Consider the following 25,095-nt stretch of genomic DNA (forward strand, 5'->3'; position numbering starts at 1 on the left):
TAGATAAGATCCTGGATGAGGAGAATCTACGGGATCCCCGACAACATGGATTTACTAAGGGGAGATCCTGCCAATCCAACCTGATCAGCTTCTTTGACTGGGTGACGGGGAAGCTGGATATTGGGGAGTCCCTGGACATCGTGTACTTGGACTTTAGCAAAGCATTCGAAAGCTTACCACACCGCAGGTTACTGAGCAAGATGGGTTCTATAGGATTGGGTAATACATTGACGAAATGGGTTGGGAGCTGGCTTGGAGGTAGGCTCCAAAGGGTGGTGGTGAACGGCACCCCCTCCGAAATGACGGAGGTGATTAGTGGAGTACCACAGGGCTCAGTCTTGGGCCCAATCCTATTCAACATCTTTATAAGAGACTTGGCAGAAGGGCTTCGAGGTAAAATAACATTATTCGCCGATGACGCCAAACTGAGTAATGTAGTGGGCAAATGCACAACAGACGAAGATTCAGTGCCCGACAACATGATGCACGACCTACTCCTACTGGAGCGATGGTCTAGGACATGGCAACTCAACTTCAATGCCAAAAAATGCAAAGTTATGCACCTGGGCAGCCAGAATCCATGCAAGTCTTATACCCTTAATGGCGAGATCCTAGCAAAAACGATAGCAGAACGAGACTTGGAGGTAATCGTCAGTGAGGACATGAAGTCTGCCAATCAAGTGGAGCAGGCTTCGTCCAAGGCAAGACAAATCATGGGCTGCATACGAAGGGGTTTCGTCAGTCGTAAGGCGGAAGTCATTATGCCATTGTATAGATCCATGGTGAGGCCCCACCTGGAATACTGTGTGCAATTCTGGAGGCCGCATTATCGCAAGGATGTGCTGAGACTGGAGTCGGTGCAAAGAATGGCCACCCGGATGGTCTCGGGACTCAAGGATCTACCATACGAAAAACGGCTTGACAAATTACAGCTATATTCGCTCGAGGAGCGCAGAGAGAGGGGAGACATGATCGAGACGTTCAAGTATCTTACGGGCCGCATCGAGGCGGAGGAAGATATCTTCTTTTTCAAGGGTCCCACGACAACAAGAGGGCATCCGTTGAAAATCAGGGGTGGGAAACTACGAGGTGACACCAGGAAATTCTTTTTCACTGAAAGAGTGGTTGATCGCTGGAATAGTCTTCCACTACAGGTGATTGAGGCCAGCAGCGTGCCTGATTTTAAGGCCAAATGGGATCTATTCACAGGGCAAAGGTAGGGAAGGGACATTAAGGTGGGCAGACTAGATGGGCCGTGGGCCCTTATCTGCCGTCTATTTCTATGTTTCTATGTTAGACCATCCTCTTTGCCTGTAGATGTGATCCGCACATGTGCCTGCTCTCCGCACAAGCTTGAGGTCAAAGCTTGGCTGAACTCACTGGCCCCACGAGAATCATTTCAATAGAACAGAAGCAGCCAGACTGGAATAACACAGAACATTAGTGCAGCCCCGCTTTAAACCCACGGGTTAACCCTTTCAGGACCATAAGGATCGTAGGCCAATTTTTGTGGTTTTGACGACATTTTTATGGTAAAAAGGGCTTGCAGATGCCAAAAAATTGATTTTTTTTGTGAAATATCATTATTTTTATTTAAAAAATCACACTTTTGGCTTATGGACACTGTGGCAAGTGAGTCTTCTCGTCAATCTGGCAACGACGCTAATGAATGAATGTCGGAACCAGTTTGTTTACATAAAGGCAGTATCATATGGAATCCGTACATATCAAATTTAGAACTGTAGACTATCCCAATCAAAATTTATAGGATTTTAAAGTTATGGGACAAATATGTCCCTTGGTCCTGAAAGGGTTAAAACCACAGGCTCGCAGAAAGGCAGGGTGCTTTTTGCACAAGAGAGATGTTTTGATGGTTTTATTTTTGATACTGGGATTTCAGTGCTGCAGGGCTGGATTTCAGGGCGGCAGAGAGGACAGTCGGCAAGGAAGTGAGCGACGGGTCCTCAGCTGCCCAATTGGTGTTCCATCTTCTGTTTAGTGCCTTCCTACTTATGTATGCCATTTCCCCTCATTTGCATGTGCGGATCGGATCGAGCAGGTTAGTAAATTGGGTCGGGGTCGGAAAAGGCTCGCAAACTGGTTGGGACACGATCGGTGAGCTTAGTGAATCTAGTCCATAGATAGATAATGGTTACTACAGATGGACCATTTGGCCTTTATCTGCCACAGTGTTTCTATGATCCCATACTTATGTGATCAAAGTACTGTTTTAAGATATAATGTACACTGTTCAGGACATAATGAATGGAGCCCCTAGCTCTCAAGAGCAGTGGCGTAGTAAGGTGGGGCGTCTGCACCACTCCGACCCGCTGCTGTGCATACACCTTCCCTTCCTCATACCTACTTAGAGCCAGATGCACAAAGCTCCGAACCAGGGAAAAAAATACCATGGTGGGAGCATTTTTTCTTTTACCAGCGATGCTCAGCACAATAGCATGTAAATTAAATACATGCTATTCAGGCAGAGAATCGCCAGTAAAATGGGGGCGGGGATGAACTGTGCCTGGTGCTTGCTCCTCCTCCTGCCTGCCTTGTTAAAAAAAATAAAAGCAGCCCCTGCTCTCCCTGCCAGTAAAGCCGATTGGGGAAGGGGAATCCATCATCTGAGTCCTACTGACCTCCCCCCCCCCAGCTCAAGAGCCCACCTCCTTCAACACCACCCTCCCAGAACCTATTGTCAAAAATCAGGAGGGATGCCTTCTTACTCTTGTCTTGAAAGGTCACCTCTTCAAAATGATGTCCCTTCTCCCCCTTCTGGTGCATCCTGGGATGCACTGGGAGGGGCTTAATGTTTTGATTGGCTCAGGCACCTAAGGCTCTTCCCTGGGGAGGAGCCTTATGTACTTGAGCCAATCTGGACCTTAGGCCCCTCCCAGTGCATCCAAGGTTGCACTGGGAGGGGGGAAGGGCCACAATTTTGAAGAGTGGCCATCCCTCCTGCCTGATTTTCAACATAAGGTATGGGAGAGCAGTGACGGGGTGGAGGATCCTTGAGCTGGGGGAGGGGGTCTTACCTGACGCCCATTAGACCACCAGGATTTTGTTTTGGAGTGGTGAGAGAGATCAGGGCAGATTTGAAAGTGGGGTTTGGTGTTGGGTGTCCTGGTTTTGGTCCTCCTTGCCGGCAGAGCTGTGGTTTTGTTTTTTTTAATGCTGTTGTGCCTGTGTTGTATGTGCACAACACACATACAACAGTTACTGGCAGCTCCAGAACTGCCATAATTAGCAACTGAAAATGAGTGGGGGGGGGTTCCCTTTTGTGCACTACAAGGAAAGCTCATTTAAATACTAACGAGTTCCTAGCAATGTATTTGCAGTTGGCGGTACAGAGAGTTTGGGAAAGGGGGGCATGCACAGCCGGAGGAGTCAGGGAAGTGCGCCTCTGCCCTGGGCACCCCCTACTCTTGCTACACCACTGCTCAAGAGTACAAGCTGCAACGCAGAGGAATTCTTACACGTATAAACAGTGTTCTGTGGACTCATGCTCCCAGAGTGCTTGGCAGCTCCCACCCTTTATGCTTCTGTGCAAGACCAGGATCCATATTGTTAGAGAGCACATTGCTTGAAGCAGGCCCCCCTGAAGCTTGAATCCCTCCCCATCAAAATTGTCCCTACTCTAAAACTATTAGGAGTTACTTTTGACAGTAAATTTTCTTATCATTTTCACATTAGCACAGTCGTTCAGAAATGCTTCTATTGACTCAGGATGATACATTCCCTTGCAAAGTTACTTGAACCAGCCTCTTTGAACACATTGATCCACTCCCTAGTAATTTCTTGTATAGATTACTGTAATGCCCCGTATAAGGGCATTACAAAAAATGAAATTAGACAGCTTTAGATTATACAAAACACAGCTATTAAGATCATTTGTGGCGCAAAGAAATATGATCACGTTTCACCTCTTCTGATTAGTGCACATTGGTTACCAGTCGAACATAGAATCAGATATAAAATCTTACTTTTAACATTTACAACAAAATTAAACAATCAACGAGTTCATTAATAGACTTAATTCCTTATAATACTTTAAAATCTCTTCGTTCAATGTCTCAGGATCTTCTCATTATACCTTCTTTAAAATTAATCAATACGTTGCGCTCCAATAATTTTGCCGTCACTGCTCCTACTCTCTGGAATTCGCTGCCTATTTGTGCAGTGAATCCGATATAAAACAATTTAAAGTAAAATTAAAAACATTCTTGTTCCAGGATGCTTTTGGACAACTGTCCTCTTAAGGACAAAAAAATTAAAATTAAAATTATTACTTTTTACCCTAACCTATTGTATTTTCCCTTTTTTTGTTGCACTTTTCTTTTACGATTGTAGTTCTTCCCCTTTTTCCCATTATCTGAAGTAGGTCTATACATCTTATCAGTGCTTTATTATGACACTTAGATTTTATCCAGCATCCCGTTTTAATGATTTATGTAAATTTTACATTGTACACCGCTTAGAAACCTGATTAAGCGGTTTAAAAAAATCTTTTAATAAACTTGAAACTTGCCCTCCCCTGTTTTTACACATTTAATGTGCCAGCTTCTAATTAATATTGTGTCAGGTTTGATGAATGAAGTTGCTGGGGTGGTATGGAGGGAAGATCTGCCAGAAATCAAAATTTACTAGGTGAAAACTCAATGGCCCATCCAAATTTTTTTTTAATCCTATATTGGAGCTAAAATCATTTTAGAAAGCAGGAAAATATTATAATTGAAAGGCTCAATAGAATTTATCACAGATGTTCTGGAAGGTCATATTTACTACCTTTTACTGTCCAAGAAAGGTGATGAAGCATCCAATACAACTAAGGTGGGGGAGGGGTTTTTTAAATTCTGCTTCCTATCATTCCAAAAAAAGGTAGGCTTTTCAATCCTACAGTTGGTAATGAGTCAATGTTAGACACACTCAATTATAGTCCAATGTTAGGTATACAATATATTGCTTATAAGGACAGTGTAGCAATCTATGATTTCTAAATAAGGCCTCAGACTGCTATACTTGATACAAGCTCATATGAACAGAATGACAGCTGTGATTTGTTTGTAGTTCTAAGAGAAGCAATGAATGAAACATTTTATTTTCTAGGCACTTTTGGTTTATTTTCCAAAATTGTTTCAAGATACAGTAAACATTTTGATTTTCTTGGAAAGATCCTACAACCATATAGCTGTTTGCTCCATTTGCACAGTAGTACAATATAAAATTAAGAAAAAAAAAAAAAATCACAAGGAAGTGAAAATTTTGCACATTTCCATGTATAAACATTTTAAGCTTCTTACAAAACTATTTACATCATTGTCAACTATGTACAATTGTTTTTAAAAGAAGTTTACCTAGGCTATAAAAAACAAACTATAATTTATCAAACAAGTAAAAACTGGTCTTTTTAAAAAGCTACCAAATACCACAAAAATAAATAGAAACAAACATGGTTTAACAAATCTGGTTTTTGTTGAGAGCTTTTAATATTTTGCCCTTGCGTTATCCACAGCATTCTGGTTTATATGGTATATTTATACAAGGTTGAAGCTGTTGCTGCCTTTTATACAGCAGATATGGAAATCTAACAAGATCTCAAACAAATGCACTGTAATTTAAGAAAATTACTGTGTCCTTTAATCTAGTTCTATATATACTTTTAGACATCAGGGAAAGCCACCATAACCATGGCTATTTTCAGTTTTTATTAAATATAATTGTTTGCTGTTCAGGGGAGAACAAAAAAAGTGTCACCCACAGACCCCAATGTTGATTTAGGAAACTTGGTTGTTTCCATGTCAGTGTACCAGTCTTTCTCCCTCCCAATGACCATTCATGGATTTGGATAGGTGTTACATCTATTAGGCCGAAGCACTGCATGGTAACTAGGGAACAGCCACAGTGTTAAACCTCAAGCAGCACTGATATGGTAAAAGGGTGAAAGAGCAATTAAGTGCAATTTTTTTTTGTTTTTACCCTGCCTTCATTCAAATTGAGAAAGAAAATGCAGACTAAATCAATACAGTACTTGGATTCTTTGGTGATAAAAAGTTTTTTTGGGGGGAGGGGGGTTTCCTTGGCTCCACACAGAATACCGACCTGGTCTGGTTAAGGAATCAGAAAAAACTAGTGATCTGTTCCTGGAGTACCGAGAGCTTTTTTTAGCAGGAACTCTACTGCTCAGCAGTCCTAATAATCCTTAACAAGAAATCCTGAAGAGTTCTATACCAGAGAGGTAACTCCCCCCCCCCTCTTTTACGAACGCATAGCACGGGTTTTTATGTCGGCAGCAGCAGCAACTGCTCCGATGCTCATAGAATTCCTATGAGCATCGGAGCAGTTACTGCCGCTGCCGGCACCAAAACCCACGCTAAGCGTTCGTAAAAGAGGGGGGGTTTATGTACCACAGGAATTTTCTGTAGGACAAGACCCAGAATGGAACAAGAGTCATAAGTGGCTTGTTTAAGAAACTTTCCCTGGAAAATGAGAATGCTCCTCAAGATCCTTCTTGTCAAAGCAATTCCACCTTTAGCTTATTATAAAACAAGTCTGCATTCCATATAAAGATGAAAATCTTTGCAGATAGTCACCTTTATAGCTCCTAGAAGTTAGTATTTTTTAAATACTGTGTGAAGCTTATTTGATAATCAGTGCAATTTGTTTCATGGGAACAAACATTTCTATGGCCAGTTTGGTCATTTCTGACTTGTCAACAGTTCCAACACAAGAGTAGTACACTGTTTGGGAATAGTTATGTGCTATTAGCTGTACAATTTTGCTGCATACATCATTGTTTAGAACCCAATGTCCAAGCTAACTGCAGTCCTGATGCTCCTGTAACCATAAAAATATATTAAAGATAGCATCTTTGTTACAAGGCCATATATAAGTGTTAGACACTGAAAGACTATGCAGTTTATATATTTAAGAAGAAAAAAAAGCACTAAACAAAGTTGTCCAAAACCAGGTTTAAAAAAAAAAAAAAAAGTCCTTCGCGTGCATTTGTTAGCAACTTTTCCATTTACTAAACACTACCACGATAGTGCTTTGGTCAAAACAAAATGCAATAACACCGTGTGCTGAGATGACAATACCCCCAAATGAGATGAAATCTGATAAAGAAAGCAGATTTAAATAGCAAAAAAATGACATGGTTTAGATTAGCGACTGTGTTCTTTACACAGCATATTTCCTGGTGCCTGAAGGAATATGCATTGTTTCCAGTTTTAACTTCTGAAACTTCATGGGCACTGTATAAAAAGAGGAGGCTGTGCATGTATTACAGACCTCAAGTCCTTTGGGAGGCAGTACAGAAGAGAAATGTGCATAGCTGGAGGGCCCAAAAGGCATGCGAGTCAGTTCTGATGCCTTTTCATGTGCAGAGCCAGGTGATCAGAGCGGGAGAAGCTGCGGTTGCACACAGCACACTGGAACGGCTTGGCCCCTGTGTGCTTCCTGTAGTGGCGTGTCAGTTCATCCGAGCGCGCAAATCGCCAGTCACAGCCTTCCCAAGTGCACTTGTATGGTTTTTCTCCTGGGTAAAGGAAAAAAGAAATTTTTCAAAAATCAAACCAATGCTCAAAAGGCTATCATTAATTACTGGCATTTGACTTCAGCAAAGATGAACAAGACCAAACTTGGCAGCCGTTTCCTGCTGATTCACGGCCACCTCCAACTAGCTGTCAGAATTAATTATCTGATATTTCAGCAGGTGAACACTGTTTACATGCCTTTCATGGTCATGAAAAGTTCTGGCACAGCCATTACAGTATAACTTGCAAATATTCATACAAAAGAAAAAAAAAACCTCTGATAAAGAATTAAAGTAGCCGTTTGTCTTGACAATAGAGCAGCCAAATCACAGATGACCATTTTCAAGACTGGTAAAATGAGGGAGTCATGTCTATTTTTCTTTTTAAGATGACAAGACAAAATAGCAAGTTGAAAAGGACAAAAACAAATCATTGAAGGGGCTAACTTACTTGGTAAATTTAATCTACTGTTTCGATCACTTACTGCATTTTCCTAAACATACTGATCAATGTGATCTCCCGCCACCCACCTTATGAAACTCAAGAAAATTAGGAGGGTGTGGCACAAGAGTTACTTCTGAACTTCCCCCTTGCAGGTCCCACACTGATAGAGCATAAATGGCAAAATGTAAGAGATCTTATAAGACAAAATTAGGCAAAACTCCAACACAGACACCCTTTCTGAGGTACCCAAAATAGGTCTTTCCCCAACACCCCAGCCCCCCCTCCCCCCCAAAGTTGGTTCTTTTCTAGTTAGGTAATACCTTTAAGTGGCCTGCGTGGTGCATTTATACTTTAGGAAGAGCTATTGGATATAAATTGATTTCTTCTACATCTTGAAACTAGTTTATATATCTAAGTTACCGCAATAAGGCATAACCAAGGAGATGCATCTGTATGGACAGAATCAAATGTAAGACAAGAATATCTGAATTAAGAAAACAATTATATATGACCTATGAAGGAAAAGGGATAGTAGATGGAATGGGTGGATCAAAGTCTGTTTCTAAAGTCAAGGACTACAGATAAATCATGATGACCATATTGGTGCAGCTCCCGTCAACTCTAAAGTCAAATTCTACACTTAGCTCATGAAGGCATACACATGCTGCTGAACAGAATTATGGGGACAAATGTTTTGATATCTTCAGATTTTTTTACAAAATAGTTATTCTATGAGTAATCGGTACACAAAACTATGGAAAAATTTTTGATAAATGGTTGGCCTCTTCAAGAAGTTAACATCTCTTATAAAGAGGATCATAGGCAACTCTAAATATCTATAACTAGGAGCCCCAAACTAGTATCTAACTTCTAGAACTTTCTGCTACAGCTTCCCAAGCCAAAAAAACAAATTCTACCACCAAAACAGAACCAGAGCAATAAATGCTTATAAAAGTAGTTAGATTACTAGCCGTTGATTTGAAAAAGTATGTGGCCAGTACCAAGAAAATAACTTCTGCAACCAAATTACAGCATCAAATATGCTGACCTGCAGCACCCTGAAAGGCCTAAATTTTTTTGGCTCTGCAATTCATTTTCCCCTCCAAGATTCAACCACAATTCCAGTCCCAAGTTCTACAGCCTACCAAAGCTTGCATGAAAGCCAACCATGCTATCTGCAAAATCAAGCTGTTGACTTCTATTTGACTGCTTTAGTTTCTCTTTGCTCAACACTATTTACATATATTTGTATTAAACACAATGCGCCCACAAGCCTTAGTACCAAGGTTTGGTGCTTGGAACCCAATAAAATGTAGTAGTTTGAAAAATCTAAACATAGGGAAGAGAAGAGCTCAAAATGGAGGGACTTACACAAAGCTTTTGCAGACAGCATGAGATATCTGCATGCAGTTTTATGGTATGCGATGCAGAGATTTCCCACAGAAGATAATGCTGTTTGAACTCGCGTGTAGATATTAGTGCTCAGCATATTGAAATGAATATTATTAAACTATTAGCTATTTAGCTCCTATGCAGAAAACTAAGGCAGAACAGCCACAATCGTGTAAGTAGTTATCAGAGTGCTCTGGTGAAGGCCAGGATTCAAAGGAAGAAATGCCTGCAGCCTGTGCTTACCCTATATTGGTAGAATGGAATATTGCTACTCCTTGAGTTTTGGCCAGGTACTAGTGACCTGGATTGGCCACCGTGAGAACTTCTGCTCCTTCCGAAACCCAACATAGATTCTAAGTTCAGCCACTGAGTGTCATGGTTTAGTGACAGTAAGGTTACCAGATGTCCTCCTTTTGAGGACATGTCCTCCTGCTGAATCGGATCGTACACAGGTAGAGATGGTCTCAGTTAGGGCACTGGTCTTTGACCTAGGGGCCACTGCGGGAGCGGACTGCTGGGCACGATGGACCACTGGTCTGATCCAGCAGGGGCAATTCTTATCTTCTTATGTTCCTTTTGAGGACATGGCCGGGGGTCCGGTTGGCTTTTCAAATCCCAGCACTTTGTCCAGGTTTGAAAAGCCTCTTCAAATCGCATCGGGCAGGGAGGAAGTCCGCGCATGCGTGGATGTCGCGTGATGACACCGTGACATCATCCGTGCATGCATGCACTTCCTCCCTGCATGCACTTCCTCCCTGCCTGACAAGAACAGGCAGTGGGGAGCGTGGCTAGGATGTTACAGGGTGGGGATGGGCAGGCCTGGGGCGGACGGACACACAATGATGCAGAAGCAACTTTCACAGTTCAATCAGCCTTAGCTGATCCAGGAAGCAGATCTGATCTATGTATTAAAACCAGGAGCCCTGCCTAAGTCATTAAGACAGGGTTAAAACGGCAAGACATACTATACCATATGTTTAAGATAAAACGTTCAGACCTTCGGTAAGATTAAAGAAATTAATACTCCACTACCGATTCATCATTCTGTATTAGCTTTGAATTCAAAATTGTGTATATTTACCATATTCCAAGTTACTGTGCCAGCATAAGTTAGCTTTATATGTGAGATATTAACATACTGAAGGGGAATGAGAGGATAGCTTCATTAGTATCCTACTAATACAAGCTCAACAAGAAGCGTCTTGGGAGGGTAGAGCAGGTTTTCCAAGGGGCATAGGCATGTCTTATGAAAAAAAAAAAAAAAAAAAAGTTGTGTACTCAGGAATTCACTGTATTTTTCGGTCTATAAGACGTACCTGGCTATAACATGCATCCCCCTGTAGAGGAGGAAAAACCAAAGAAAAAAAAATTTGGTTCAGAATTTTTTCTTGGTTTTTCCTCCTCTATACATAGGTTGGTCTGGTGCATCTGGTGCTGGGAAGCCCGCAGCAGCCCGGTATCTTTTTTTAACTGGCGATGTCTTCTGCTGGATGGCTGCCTTTCTGTTGCAGAGTGGCACACAACCTTTGCGCTTCCTGCCTGGTCCCAAACCGCTTCATGATTGGCTGAGGTCAGTCCTCGATTCAGAATGGACCTCAGCCAATTACAGAGCGGTGCGGGACTAGGCAGGAAGCGCAAAGGTTGCACTCCTGCATCGTGCATCGCTCTGCAACAGAATGGCAGCCATCCAGCAGTAGACCGCACTGGACCACCACCAGTTAAAAAAAAGGTACCGGGGCAGGGGGCGGAGGTGTATTAGATCCGTAAGACACATCCACTTTTCCACCCTTTTTGGGGAGAAAAAGTGTGTCTTATGGAACGAAAAATACGTATAACAGAGCCTGATCTGAAAGTTCATTATCATCATTTACTTTGTTTTAATCAGTTAATTTATTTGCCATATTCAGATTGACTAAAGGAATATTTACTCACAGGAGGCAGTGAACTGTATTATCCACTGTAAGGCAAGCAAAGTGCTGGCAAAGAATAAATAGTGTTGCTGCAAAGTTTCAGAATGCAAAGGCTTTCCCCACTCCCCAGCTATTTAGAACTTAAGGGTGTCGTGTAGAAAAGGATGCCTGGGTTTTATTTTTTTCTCCCTGCCAAAAAGCTCGAAGAGTTCATTTACAGGCTTGCAGAATCATAAGGGCAGAATTCATTTACTCCTCCACATCAGGGGGAACTTCTACAGGATCTGGGAAAAAAAATAGCGTCAACACTGCTCAAATCGCACACCATGCAGGAAGCTGGTACCAATTCCCAGCCAAACACTACACGCCAGTCCTTTCTTCATAAGCCAGAAATATTATACACAAGCTCTTCTGGGAAGCTGTGCAAACCTTACCTTAAGTTGCATTTCAACAGAAATGTATTTCAGAGGTTCAATTGCATTTCTGGAGAATTTCCTTACACACAAATTTGTTTTGAATATCTCGCTATGTTTCAGCCACCTGACCTAGCTCAGTCCCTGCTCTGCTGTTGCATTCTCTGTGTAAAAGGGGAAAACAAATTCTAGTGCAGCCTTCTAGCCAAGTTGCAAAAGAAATTTTAAACAAATACAGAAAAAACTAACACTTTCCAAGTAGGCATGTTGGCCCAAATTCTGTATCTGGCGCCTAATGTTAGGCACCTATCTAAATTGAACAAGTTCAATTAAGCTTTTTAATTAGCAATAATTGAAACTTAGGCACCTATCAAGAAACAGCAATTCTGTAACAAGGTGCTTCTAAAAATTTAGGCAGCCTTAAAAAAAAAAAAAAAAAAAGGTGCTATTTATTTATTCACTTTTCTATACCATTCTCCCAGGGGAGCTCAAAATCGCTGCTCTTAAGTGTCCTCAAGTGCTCGCATGGCCGCCTAACTTAGTTGTTACTAGAGAATGACACGGTGACAAAATTCATCACCGTTCCCGTCCCCACGGATAACCGCGGGAAATAATCCCATGTCATTTTCTAGTGTCTATTTCAACTTCAGTCCTTCTACACCAGCATTCTTCAAATCAAAGCTTGTGGATCAGTGGTTGTGGCCATTCGTACTCTGATTCTTATGTGAGCCAAGGATACTGAAGCCATTGTGACATCACTGATGTGATTGGCTCTTAGGCACTGGTGGAATGAGGCATTATGACATCACAATATCTGCTCTGGATACCAGAGACTGTCATTCTGTAGTATCTGTTTCAACCTCAGTCCTTCTACACCAGCATTCTTCAACGCAAAGCTTGAGGGTCAGTGGTTGTGGCCATTCATACTCTGATTCTTCCCTCTCTCCTTAAAGAATGACATGAAGATGGTTTCCTGCGGTTATCCACGGGGACGGGAACGGTGATGAATTTTGTCACCATGTCATTCTCTAGTTGTTACTAGAACTGGCCTATTTATTGGGCGCCTCCAAATAGGTGCCGCTCAGTGCGATTCACTAAACAGCAGAACGAGTACAAGTGGATCGATTTTTCGCTCCGTCATAAATTACAAAGACTAGGGGGCACTTGAAATCACCGGGAATACTTTTAAAACCAATAGGATGAAATTTTTTCTCACTTAGAGAATAGGTAAGCTCTGGAATGCATTGCCAGAGGATGTGGTAAGAGCGGATAGCGTAGCTGGTTTTAAGAAAGGTTTGGACAATTTCCTGGAGGAAAAAGTCCATAGTCTGTTATTGAGAAAGACATGGGAGAAGCCACTGCTTTCCCTGTATTGGTAGCATGGAATATTGCTAAACCTTGGGTTTTGGCCAGGAGCTAGTGATCTGGATTGGCCACCTTGAGAATGGGCTACTGGGCTTGATGGCCCATTGGTCTGACCGAGTAAGGCTATTCTTATGTTCTTATATCAATGCCTAACTTTTGGGCGCTCCTTATAGAATTTGCCCCGTTCTGTATTTCTATTGGGATACAATTACAAAACGTTTTGAGTTCACTATTCCTTTCTCCTGTAAGCAAGCAAAACATATGGAACAGAGATTAAATTAAGGAGGAGATGAGTCTGCGAGGCTCAGAAACTGCTGTAGATGGCACATAAGAACATAAGAAATGCCTTCACCGGATCAGACCGAGGTCCATCTAGTCCGGTGCTCCGCACACGCGGCGGCCCATTTAGGTACTCCTTTCTGGAGACCTGACTTTACCGTATCCCTCAATATGATATGCAAGAAGGTGTGCATCCAACCTGCGCTTGAACCCCAGTACAGTAGTCTCCGCCACAACCTCCTCTGGGAGTGCATTCCAAGCACCCACCACTCGCTGTGTGAAACAGAACTTCCTGACATTTGTCCTGAACCTGCTGCCGCTCAGTTTCAGGCTATGACCTCTTGTCCGTGTCACATCCGAGAATGTTAGCAATGCTGCTTCTTGGTCTATTATATCGAATCCTTTTAATATTTTAAAAGGCTCTATCAAATCCCCTCTCAGTCTTCTCTTCTCGAGGGTAAACAATCCCAGTTTCCCGAGTCGTTCTTTGTAGCTCAAATGCTCTATTCCTTTGACAAGTTTCGTGGCTCGCCTCTGCACTTTCTCCAACAGAGTTGCTGCAGCATTTCATTGAACAAATCTTAAAACTGCCTCGGATACCCTTTTACTCAAGGGCATATTGTAAAGCAGAGCTACTCAGTTCGCTGCAGGCAAGTCAGGTTTTCAGGATATCCACAATATGCATGAGAGAGATTTGCATACCAAAGAGGGAGTGAGTGCATGCAAATCTCATTCACATTCATTGTAGATATCCTGAAAACCTGGCCTGCCTGTGGACTGGAATTGATTAGCCCCATTGTAAAGGCAGGATTATTTATTTACATTTCTCCCTCCGTATCCACGGGGGTTAGGGGCAGAGCTGGCCCGCGAATATTAAAAAACCGCGAATAATATTCGGGCCGGTTCTGCCCCTAACCCCCCATTTCCCCCCAGCTATTTTAAGCCCTGTAAGCCACCCCCCCAAGCCTTACCTGGTGGTCACATGCGGATCGCTCATAGGAAATGGCTGCCTTGAGCTCCCGTCGTAGTCTCGAGAGACTACGTGATCTCAAGGCAGCCATTTCCTATGCGCGATCTGCACAGGACAGGAGCGTGGGAAGATCGCTCCTGCCCTGAAAACCCGCTAGACCACCAGGTAAGGCTTAAGGGGGGGGAGGCTTACAGCCCGCAAAAATTTAAAAAAATTTTTTTTGTTTAAAAATCGTGAATAACCAAATCCGTGGATACTGAAACTGTGGATTTGGAGGGGGAAGTGTATATCCCATCCTCCCCAAAAAGCTCAGAACGGGTTACATTCACAGTGTTACAATATAGGGTTTACATATAGTGTGTTGCAATATATTATATAAGATTACTTACTGATGCTGGCGAAGGGATGAGGTAGTAACTAGGCAAAAAGGCAGATTTTTATAGCTTTTCTAAAGTTAGCCAACAAAAGACAGCAAAGCAACAAGGAACCCAATGCCGCTGCACCACCCCCCTCCCCCACCAACAATGGAGGGGTACAAATACTATTGACATTCGTCAAATGCTGTTCAAGCAACTGTGTATAAGCATAACCTGTTTTTATCTTTACACAATAAAAGGAACAGAAAAGCACAGATCAGCTTTGAAAGCCAGTTAAGAAAGTAAAGTATGTGAAAGGTAAACATGAAACTAAAGAAACAGGTAGTCCTGGATTCTAATGAATGAGCCTTATTCTGTATCTGGAAAAAGGCATTAGAGAAAAATTCTCTATTTGCTAAAAGTTCAGCATCCAAAAAAGAAACTCAATACTTCTGCCAAATATTTTTGTAAAATATGACAACAACAACAACAACAGAGTCTTAGATTTGTGTAATACACTTACAAACACTGAATAAGCTTACATTTTTATACAGGATATTTGAAGATTAGTTCAAAACTGATGCATAACAATACTTTTATCAAACGACGATAAGGCTTTTGACCTGAGAAAGGGCACACCTGTTCCTTCCTCACTACAAAAGGATGAAGTACTGGTTAGTCAAATATTCTGATCTAATCCTAGTACAAATGTGTGGACACACAGCTAAGCCAACCTCAATCAATTAGCCTCAAACAATTAAACATAGTGAACGTTTTGACACACGCTGCCCTGATCCCTCAGCCTTAACCGTTTTATCCAGACATTACTGTTGGGCATGTTCTTAAAGATTGGATACCGCCACAGACTAACTTAGAAGGTACTTTCTGCGTTTGAGTTATGCAACATGCAACTGCCCCACCCACTTAATCTGGCAAGGGTCACTTTGTTGTCCAGTAATGTCACTGGGGGACATGCGCTATACCTCAGCAACTCCATTCAAATGCCAATTTATTCTCATACTAGGTTATTCTCTTAACCCTTTCAGGACCATAAGGATTGTAGGCCAATTTTTGTGGTTTTGACGACATTTTTATGGTAAAAAGGACTTGCAGATGCCAAAAAATTGATTTTTTTTGTGAAATATCATTATTTTTATTTAAAAAAATCACACTTCTGGCTTATGGACAGTGTGGCAAGTGAATCTTCTCGTCAATCTAGCAACGACGCTAATGAATGAATGTCGGAACCAGTTTGTTTACATAAAGGCAGTATCATATGGAATCCGTACATATCAAATTTAGAACTGTAGACTATCCCAATCAAAATTTATAGGATTTTAAAGTTATGGGACAAATATGTCCCTTGGTCCTGAAAGGGCTACAGCAGGGGTAGGCAAATCCGGTCCTCAAGAGCCGGAGCCAGGTCAGGTTTTCACGATCTCCACCATGAATATGTATGAGATGGATTTGCATGCACTGCCTCCTTGAGATGCAAATCTATCTCATGCATATTTATGGTGGATATCCTGAAAACCTGACCTGGCTAAGGCTCTCGAGGACTGGAACTGCCTACCCCTGTCTTAAAGGAACACATGAATCGGATACAAAATGGCGGTTAAGCAAGGCTGTCCCCATGTCTGTGCTGAAGATTCTTCAACAACCTATAAATCAACTGGATTTTAATGTTCAGCGTCACCGAATCTAACTTTTTTAAAATCCCTTCAGAATGTACTTGATGCAAAAAGAAAATGGTCACAGCTGTCATATAAGTAGACAGTTTAGGAGTAAATCCAGCAGTAGCGATCGCCAGGACTGACTTAACCATTAGGTAGATTAAATGGCAACCTACGCCAACAGTTTCTAATGGATGGCAAACAGCAGCTGAGTCAAATCAAAGCATTAAATTCAGAATCAGCAAAGGAGGGTGTACCCTTTTCAAATTTATGTATTTATTTATTCATTCAATTTTCTATATCGTTCTCCCAGGTGAGCTCAGAACAGTTTACATGCATTATTCAGGTACTCAAGCAGTTTTCCCTCTCTGTCCCGGCAGGCTCATAATCTATCTAACATACCTGGGGCAATGGGGGGATTAAGTGACTTGCCCAGGGTCACAAGGAGCAGCATGGGTTTGAACCCACAACCTCAGGGTGCAGAGGCTGTAGCTTTAACCACTGCGCCACACTCTCCCCTTATTTACTCTGGTAAACAGCTTTGGAAATGAATATAATTTGCCATTTTTCCTTTGGTTAGATTGCCTCTTAACCCAGTTCAGGGATTTATTTTGATGTGGATCTCTCCTACATGTTGACTTTGCAGCACTTAAAATGTTCCTTGTGATGCTTATTGAATCTCTGCATTTTTTTTTTTTTGCAGGACTGTACTTTTCTGTATCAAGTTTGTGCTTGAAATGTATTGAAACATAGAAACATGATGGCAGATAAAGGCCATCTAGTCTGCCCATCCGCAGTAACCATTATCTCTCTCTCTCTCCGAGAGATCCCACATGCCTATCCCAGGCCCTTTTGAATTCAGACACAGTCTATCTCCACCACCTCTTCTGGGAGACTGTTCCATGTATCTGCCACCCTTTCTGTACAAAAGTATTTCCTTAGATTACTCCAGAACCTATCACCTCTTTACTTCATCCTATGCCCTCTCATTGCAGAGTTTCCTTACAGACGCGACTCATGCGCATTTACATTACATAGGTATTTAAACTTCTCTATCTATTGGTTGATTTAAAAAAAAACCAAAAAAACCCGAATATTGCCTTTATCCAAGGGTGAAAAACATTTCATATGTATTATACTGGTTATGAATGTAATTGTGCATTTTTACAGTGTAGTTAGGGATGGTGTTGAGGTGATTAAGTTTTATCTGAATCTTAGAAGGGACTTAGGGGCATGAAAGTCAAGGGGGAATAAGGCTACAAGGCTGAAATTTTTGCTTAGGGTACCCAATACTCTTGCACTAAGCCCGACAAACAAGCATGCGTGTTTGCCAGTTACTGGCAATTAAATTTGGTAATCTTGAAGTCATTTAAAAAAAAAAAAAAAACCTCCTTGGTCAACTACAGCCTATGCTAGCAAAGTTTTTATAGAGCTGTCTCACAGTGTGGCGTATAAACACCACAGATAGACGGGGAAAGGAATTCTAGCAAGATGCTTGGACTCTAAAGCATGGCATTACTTAAATGCTTCTAATCTTTTTACCAAGGACAGAGTGCACAGCAGCCATAAAACATACCACACTTCACTTCTCTGTATACTGTGTGTTATGGTGACAGAAGAGACTTATATATAACATGCGTCAGTCAATGTTAACAGATATCCTGAATGGCTGGCAAAACCACCATAAAGAAGGATCACTATGAATCTTGACCTATAATCAGTGCCTTAAGTGCAACTTAAAAGGTCTTCAACATGAAATAAGAGGTTTTAGTTTTTTATCTTTTTGCAATTGCAATCCTTTGCCTTTATATTATCAAAAAAAAAAAATCACAAAAATTTAAGAAGTAGAAATCTGAACGAAGTGAATGTACAAGAACATTTTTAGCCTATATCTATGTTTGAGTTTCAAAAATTCTACTCGAGAAAGTTAATGCGGGCTCCAAATACAAAATAGCAAAGTTTACGAATTACTACAAAGAGTGTTTCAGTGCACCAAAGCCAGAATGCATAGTGACATGTTAAGCATGCATGGCAGCAACTGTTGTATTTGTAACTGAACACATCAGGGACGTGCATTTATTAGCATGCCTTATCAATTAGTATGTGCTAATTGATTTGTCACATATTAAAATATATTCATTCATAGGTTAAGCAGCTAATGCATGTTACAAAGTTCTAATGTGAAATTTCATTAAAAAATTGGAAAAGCTCAAATAAAAAAAAATAAAAAAAACCCGACATGTTTTGCCCTGCATATGTACATCTAATAAATATTGATTCAGGAATTTTCACAATGCAATCCTAAACAAGTTTCACACAAGCTCTTCTTCTTCCCATTGGAGTTCCTTTCTTTTGTAATTCCTGTAAACCGTGTCGAGCTCTACTTCTTTGGAGATGATGCGGTATACAAACTTAAGGTTTAGTTTAGTTTAAATAAAACTGGCTACATTTGGATTAGGTAGGAGATTTTTCTGTGCAGCTCTTCACTGCAGTTGCATTTTCTCTCATTGCCTTATTTCAAATGCCTGAAATGATTTTTTGTTCTGCTTTTCTAATGGTCTGCTTAATCAGCTTATGGATAGAAGTGTGAGTTCCACAGCAGATCATTACAAAAAGTGCCCTTCCGCTTCAAAACAGCAACTGAAAAGAACTCTTTCCTATATCCTGACCAAAAGATTGCCACAAATGAGCTTTCTCAGAGACAAAAGATATGTACATAAAAATCTACCTCCATTTCAAGTCAAGGTATGGAAATGGCTTCAAAAAGCACGCAATATGGACTCCCAACATTCAGGGTAAGGCAAGATTAAACTCCAGAGTGGCGCCTCCTGATACACACAAATGAATTAACACTAATGGGGGGGAGGAGAAGAGAACCGGTGTTACAGATCTGCTTATGAAGCCGAGTACCAGAGCAGGATTTGAACCCAAATCACCTGGCATCAAGTGCTTAATTCTAGCCAATCAGTTCAAGTTTTCTTTTTCTCTGGGGAGAGGGTATGCTAAGACAATTTATATTTATATTACATGTTACTAGCATCCACAGTGTGCTGAAATAAGATATGGTTTCAGCATATGATAACCCAACATTTCAAATGGTTGACTACCCCACTCAATGAAATGAAATTCATAATGGTGCCAAATATAAATCTTAAAATATTCAGTTGCTTCAATCGTTCTTCAAATGTAAATAAATATATAAACAAGAAGTAGTTATCTGAAATCTCAAGCAATAAATTCAAAGAAATTCAACAGTATAGTTGAGAGGAAACTAGATTGTAAACACAGCAAATAAAATGGGCAGGGGGTGTGGTGGTCATCTAAAGTAAATAGGGGGGGGGAAGAAGGAGTGGGGACTTGTATACCACCTTTTTGTGGCTTTGGCATTTCAAAGCTGACATTTAAAGCGGTGGGCACTGGGCGCTGCTCCGATGCTCATAGGCACTCGGCACGCTGGCTGGCGCTAAAGATCTCATGTGTTTTTGTAATTAAAAACAAGGGGGAGTGGGGAGTCTTCGCACCTCTGCATTAGTTAAACCGCTGTGTAAAAAAAAAAAAAACCCCAGACAATTCACTATGGAGTTTTATTGATCTACAGAAACTTACACTTCCAACAAGAAAATTATGGACATATGGAAAAAAGTAAAATAAACCAAGAAGTTGTGATTGTATAAATCTTCACACTTTTCATGACCAAAAATGCAAATTAGTTTTATTTCCCAAAATTGTCTTTATTGCACATAAATCAACTACAGCCTACTTGTACCTATCATACTAAGTGAATCAATCTGAATACTGCCAAGTGAAAGTTTGTTTTTATAATTTGTTTTTTTTTTTAAATATCTTTTGCTTTCAAAAGAGAATAAGAACATAAGAATTGTCGTTGCTGGGTCAGACCAGTGGTCCATCGTGCCCGGCAGTCCGCTCATGCGGCGGCCCTTAGGTCAAAGACCAGTGCCCTATTTGAGTTTAGCCTTACTTGCGTATGTTCTACTCCAGTAGGAACTTATCCAACCTTGTCTTGAATCCCTGAAAGGTGTTTTCCCCTATAACAGCCTCCAGAAGAGCGTTCCAGATTTCTACCACTCTGGATTAATACAATGCGATCTAGTATCTTTTCAGTAACAGCCCCTACTCTTTGGAATTCTGCACCTAACCACCTAAGAGAGGAGACATCTCTAAACTCCTTCAGGATTAATTTAAAAAAAACTCTGTTCAAAGATGCCTTTGGATTATATCGTATATACTTGAATATAAGTCGAGACTCCCTTCCCCCCCAAAAGGAGGAAAAAAATGGTTGACTCGAATATAAGTCGGGTGGCTTAATATTCAAGTGTCCTGCCCTGTCAGGCTCTGCACCCAGCCTCTCCCTACCAAGCTTTGCACCCAGCCCCCTTACCTCCATCCCTCCCCTGTCAGGTACTGCACCCAGCCCCCTTCCTTCCTCCCTTCCCTAGCTCTGCACCCAGCACCCTTCCTTCCTCCCCTCCCCTGACAGGCTATGCACCCAGCACCTTTCCTTCCTTCCCCTGTCAGACTCTGCACTCTTCCTCCCAGGCTCTGCCCTCTGTGTCCCCCCTCCCTACCCTGTCTTCATACCTCTGCCGATCCGTGGTGGAGGTGCAGCGGGCAGGAGCAAACTTTTCAAACTCCTGCCCCACTGCTAACTGGTTGCGCAATCAAATTTCCTCATCTGAGCGGCACGAGCAACAACGTGATTTGACGCTGCTTCTCGACGCTCAGCAGTTTCAGCAAATTCTAGCGCGAATTCGCAGGAGCCAGCAAGGAAGCCGCTGAGTGCCAAGAAGCAGCTTCAAATCACGCTGCTGCTCGTGCCGCTCAGATGAGGAAATTAGATCACACAGCCAGTTAGCAGTGGGGCAGGAGTTTGAAAAGCTTGCCCGCTGCACCTTCACCACGGATCGGCAGAGGACCCACTGCACCTGCACCTCCACCACGGATCAGAAGTATGATCGGACAGGGAGGAGAAGGGGGGCAGAGCCTGGCGGCGGCCTTAAAAAAATTCTGGGAGGTGGCATTGATCCGAATATAAACCGGAACCCCATTTTTGGGCCATAAATCCCAGTTTATATTTGAGTATATACGGTAATCGTCCTTTTAAGGGCATTTCTTTTTAGATGCATTTTAATCTCATATTATTATTAGCTGATCTCTTTCTGTTCTGCCCTTCTTCCTTTCTCTTTAAATGTTGTAGTTCTGTCCTTTTCCTGCCGTTTCATTCCTGTTTGTGATTTATTATTGTCTATCGTTACTCGTCTTTTGTCCGATTATATATTAGTATACGTTACCCTATTTTATTTTTGTAAATCGCCTTGTATTATGATTTGGCGGTATATCAAATTTTAATAAAAAACTAAATATAGACCAGAGAGAAGGCTATAAAAACTGAAACTTACTTGACTCTCTTGGGGCACTATCAAGTCCATCATTATAAAATAGAACAGTTTGGCACCATGAAGATATTACATTGATAGGGCTGCCATTCCAAGTCAGTGGCCATAGTTTAAGGAAATTGCTTAGGAAGATCAACAGACTATTACTATTAATTATTTCTAGAGTGCTACCAGACAAATGCAGTGCTGTACATTAGTCATGAAGGAGACCATCTCTGCTCGAATGAGCTCACAGTCTAATCAATCAAGACAACCCAAAAGTTGACCCTAAGTGCTCCACAGAAATAAAAATTTTGATAAAACCAAGAGACACTGTGGAGAAGATGATCAAAATGCAGGCTTTATTCAAAGTTCAATCCAATAATCCACGGAAAGAAATATCTAGGACCCAAAATGTTGGGAACTATGGACCCAACATGGTCCGTGTTTTGACAAAACTGTCTTCCTCAAGGATTGAACTTTTAATAAAAGCCTGCATCTTGATCATCTTCTCCACAGTGTCTTTGGGTTTAATCAATCAAGACAAACAGGATGTTAGGGTAGGAGTTACAGTTAGCAGGGGATGGTTAAACTGCTGACTAGGGTGATGAGCAGAGATAGGGTTATGCATTGAAGAGAATCTCATAAAGGTGAGCTTTCAATCTATTTTTGAACAAGGAAAAGGAAGAGGAATGACACACAAGACTCAGGTAGTCTATTCCAGGCATACAGGTCAGCGAGGTGAAAAAACGAAGTCTGGAACTGGCAGTGGAGAAGAAGGTTCAGATAAAAGCTGATCTGAAACTGTTAAGTCTACTCCACAAATGTGGCCTTTGTGGGAGAGTGAAAGCCAGAGGCTTGGTGATACAGAATTCCAGAAGACAAAGAACAGTAATATCACAGATAAGAAGAGGGATCCTATATTAAAACCTGGTATGGCCGCATTTCACCCTCAGGCCATGTTAAGAGTACAATGATATATCAAATACCAATGTCAGGATCTGAATAAGAGCAATATCAAACTGCTCTCATGTCTTACACAGCATTACAGCCATGAGTTAGTCTATTAAAAGTCCCCTTTTTATCCATAGTGATACCAACAGTCTTCTTTACAGAGAAGTGATTAGGAGGAAGTGAAGCAACTCTTATGGGACACTGTATGCATATGGCAGAAGATTTGCTTAGATAATACAGAAGTGGACATTCTTGGCATCAGTGCTACATCACCCTAACACCCATAGCAGTGACCATTCAGTAAAGCAAAGTGGTGGCAGCATTATGATGAAGCATAGATTATAGCTACAGAGGCAAAAGTACAGTCAAATCTTGGTTTGCGAGCATAATTCCTTCCAGAAGCATGCTTGTAATCCAAAGCACTCGTATATCACAGCGAATTTCCCCATCGGAAATAATGGAAACTCAGACGATTTGTTCCACAACCCAAAAACTTTAATACAAAATACTATACGTACTTGTATTGCAAGACCTCGCTCATTTGGAACAGTCATTATACTCCCGCAGTGTCAGAAAGAGAAGAACCATTGGCTCAGTTGTGATAATGTGACGCGCGTATACTGTTTGTACTTGTATTGCAAGACTTTGCTTGTATATCAAGTTAAAATTTAATAAAATGTTTTACACTTGTAATCCAAGTTACTTGCAATCCAAGGTTTTACTGTATAAGATAAAACCAAGTCATGCATACCCATCAGTACAGTCATTGCTTCTGTGAAATTTTATGAAGTTATCCTCAAACTGTAGTATAAATAGCAAGGGACATATTCCTCCACTGTCATAACTTTACTGCTTGTCTTAATAAATCATCAATATGCCCAGGCAAACAGAAGACTTCAGAATTCTTCCAAAAAGAACACATTCCCACGGCCTCGCTAAAGGTAAAGTTCTATAGCTGCCATTACACGAGCTACTCGTAAAGAATGTATGTCTGTGATTCTTCAGCTAACTATAACTCATGGGTGCCTGCTTTTGGGAAATCAAAAGGGCAAGGATGCGAGAGGGTGGGGTAGCATTCAAACTATCTAGTTCTCATTACCAAATGCAGCACCTTTATGGCTGAAGCTGCACAGCCCAGCTCTGAACCACACAAGGATTGTATCACTAGCCTCTCTTCCAAGAGTAAAACATTTCAACTGCCACATTTACAAAAAAAAAAAAAAAAAAGGCTATTGGTCACCACACTCTCATTTTGAAAATCTGGAAATATACACATGAAGTCTGTTCACTTTCAAATAACCCCAGGCACAAGTTACCCCAATATGTTTATGCAGAACTTATAGGAATAGGTTTTAATCCAAATTTATGCAATTAAGAGCAACCCCTTCTAACCATAGCCCCAGATTACCTCTTCAATGAAATATTGCCAAATTTTCTGTTAATTGATTTGTTTATGAAATACATGCAACTAGTTTTCTGACTACTACAGCTGATGCCCTGGTTCTTGCTGCTGTCTAGGCGATGCCATATCTAAAATTTGCTTGACTGAGGAAGATTCTTTAATATCGCTGGAAAAATCTGGCGGGCTGCTATCGAGCCGTTGTTGTAATGATTTCAAAAAGATGAGTCATTCTAAAAAAAAAAAAACTACTCATGTAAATGAGGTTTGCAGAGTTTTGTGCAGAATTCACCATGAAGAGAGGCTTAAACGTGCACATAAGCCAGGAAAGGCAATGCCATCATCTTCGGGAAAAGCAACAATGCCGCCATATAACTGCACCCATGGATGGCATGAGTGGATATGATGAGCAGTGTGTTAATTATAGGCATGCCAATGCTACTGGATGAAGGGGAAGGGAAGGGGGATGCATGCATCGGCTTTAAACAAGCATGCATAAGATACACATGCTCAAGAAGCATGCTTTTGATTTTTCCCCCCAAACTATTATAGTTTATGTGAATTTTGTAATATTTTTTTGTTTAGTTTTATCATGAGCCACAGCCAGAAACACATGCCCGAGATGTGATTTTCACAGTACAATCACCCCCGGCAGTTGGTGGTTTTTGGTCACCAAAAGCCAGCCCTGCATTTGGGGGTATGGCAATGACAGAGAATCGCCCGGAGTACTCCTTTGAATACTGATGAACCCATTTTAATGTTAATAACCTTGGTGTACTACATCCACATGGCAAAGAGACTGCTAAAAAGCTCAGAAAAGATTTTGGTGAGCTGTTTTGATAAATCGGCCGCTAAAATACATGCATGCTAAACCGACTAGATAAACCAAAGAGAATTGACCTCGAAGAATCTACAGAGATAAAAGTCCAAGAGAAAACAAGAAAACATTGTGGAATGACGATGATCCCGAGATGGACTTTAATAAAAGAATCAAAATTCCATTTATACAATAAAA

General features: G+C 41.3%; 1 protein-coding gene across 2 annotated transcripts in view; it reads right to left on the reverse strand.

Moving 5' to 3' along the window:
* Positions 1-6,357: 6,357 nt before the first annotated feature.
* The window catches only part of KLF5 (Kruppel like factor 5), a 33,499-nt gene continuing 14,761 nt past the window's right edge, over positions 6,358-25,095 (reverse strand). For both annotated transcript variants that reach the window (XM_033947551.1, XM_033947550.1), the window contains exon 4: positions 6,358-7,534. In XM_033947551.1, the coding sequence (XP_033803442.1) occupies positions 7,356-7,534 (179 nt within the window). In that variant the 3' untranslated portion in view covers positions 6,358-7,355. The remainder of the gene's footprint in view (positions 7,535-25,095) is intronic.

The sequence above is a fragment of the Geotrypetes seraphini genome, chromosome 6 (genome assembly GCF_902459505.1).
Source record: "Geotrypetes seraphini chromosome 6, aGeoSer1.1, whole genome shotgun sequence".
NCBI lineage: Eukaryota > Metazoa > Chordata > Amphibia > Gymnophiona > Dermophiidae > Geotrypetes > Geotrypetes seraphini.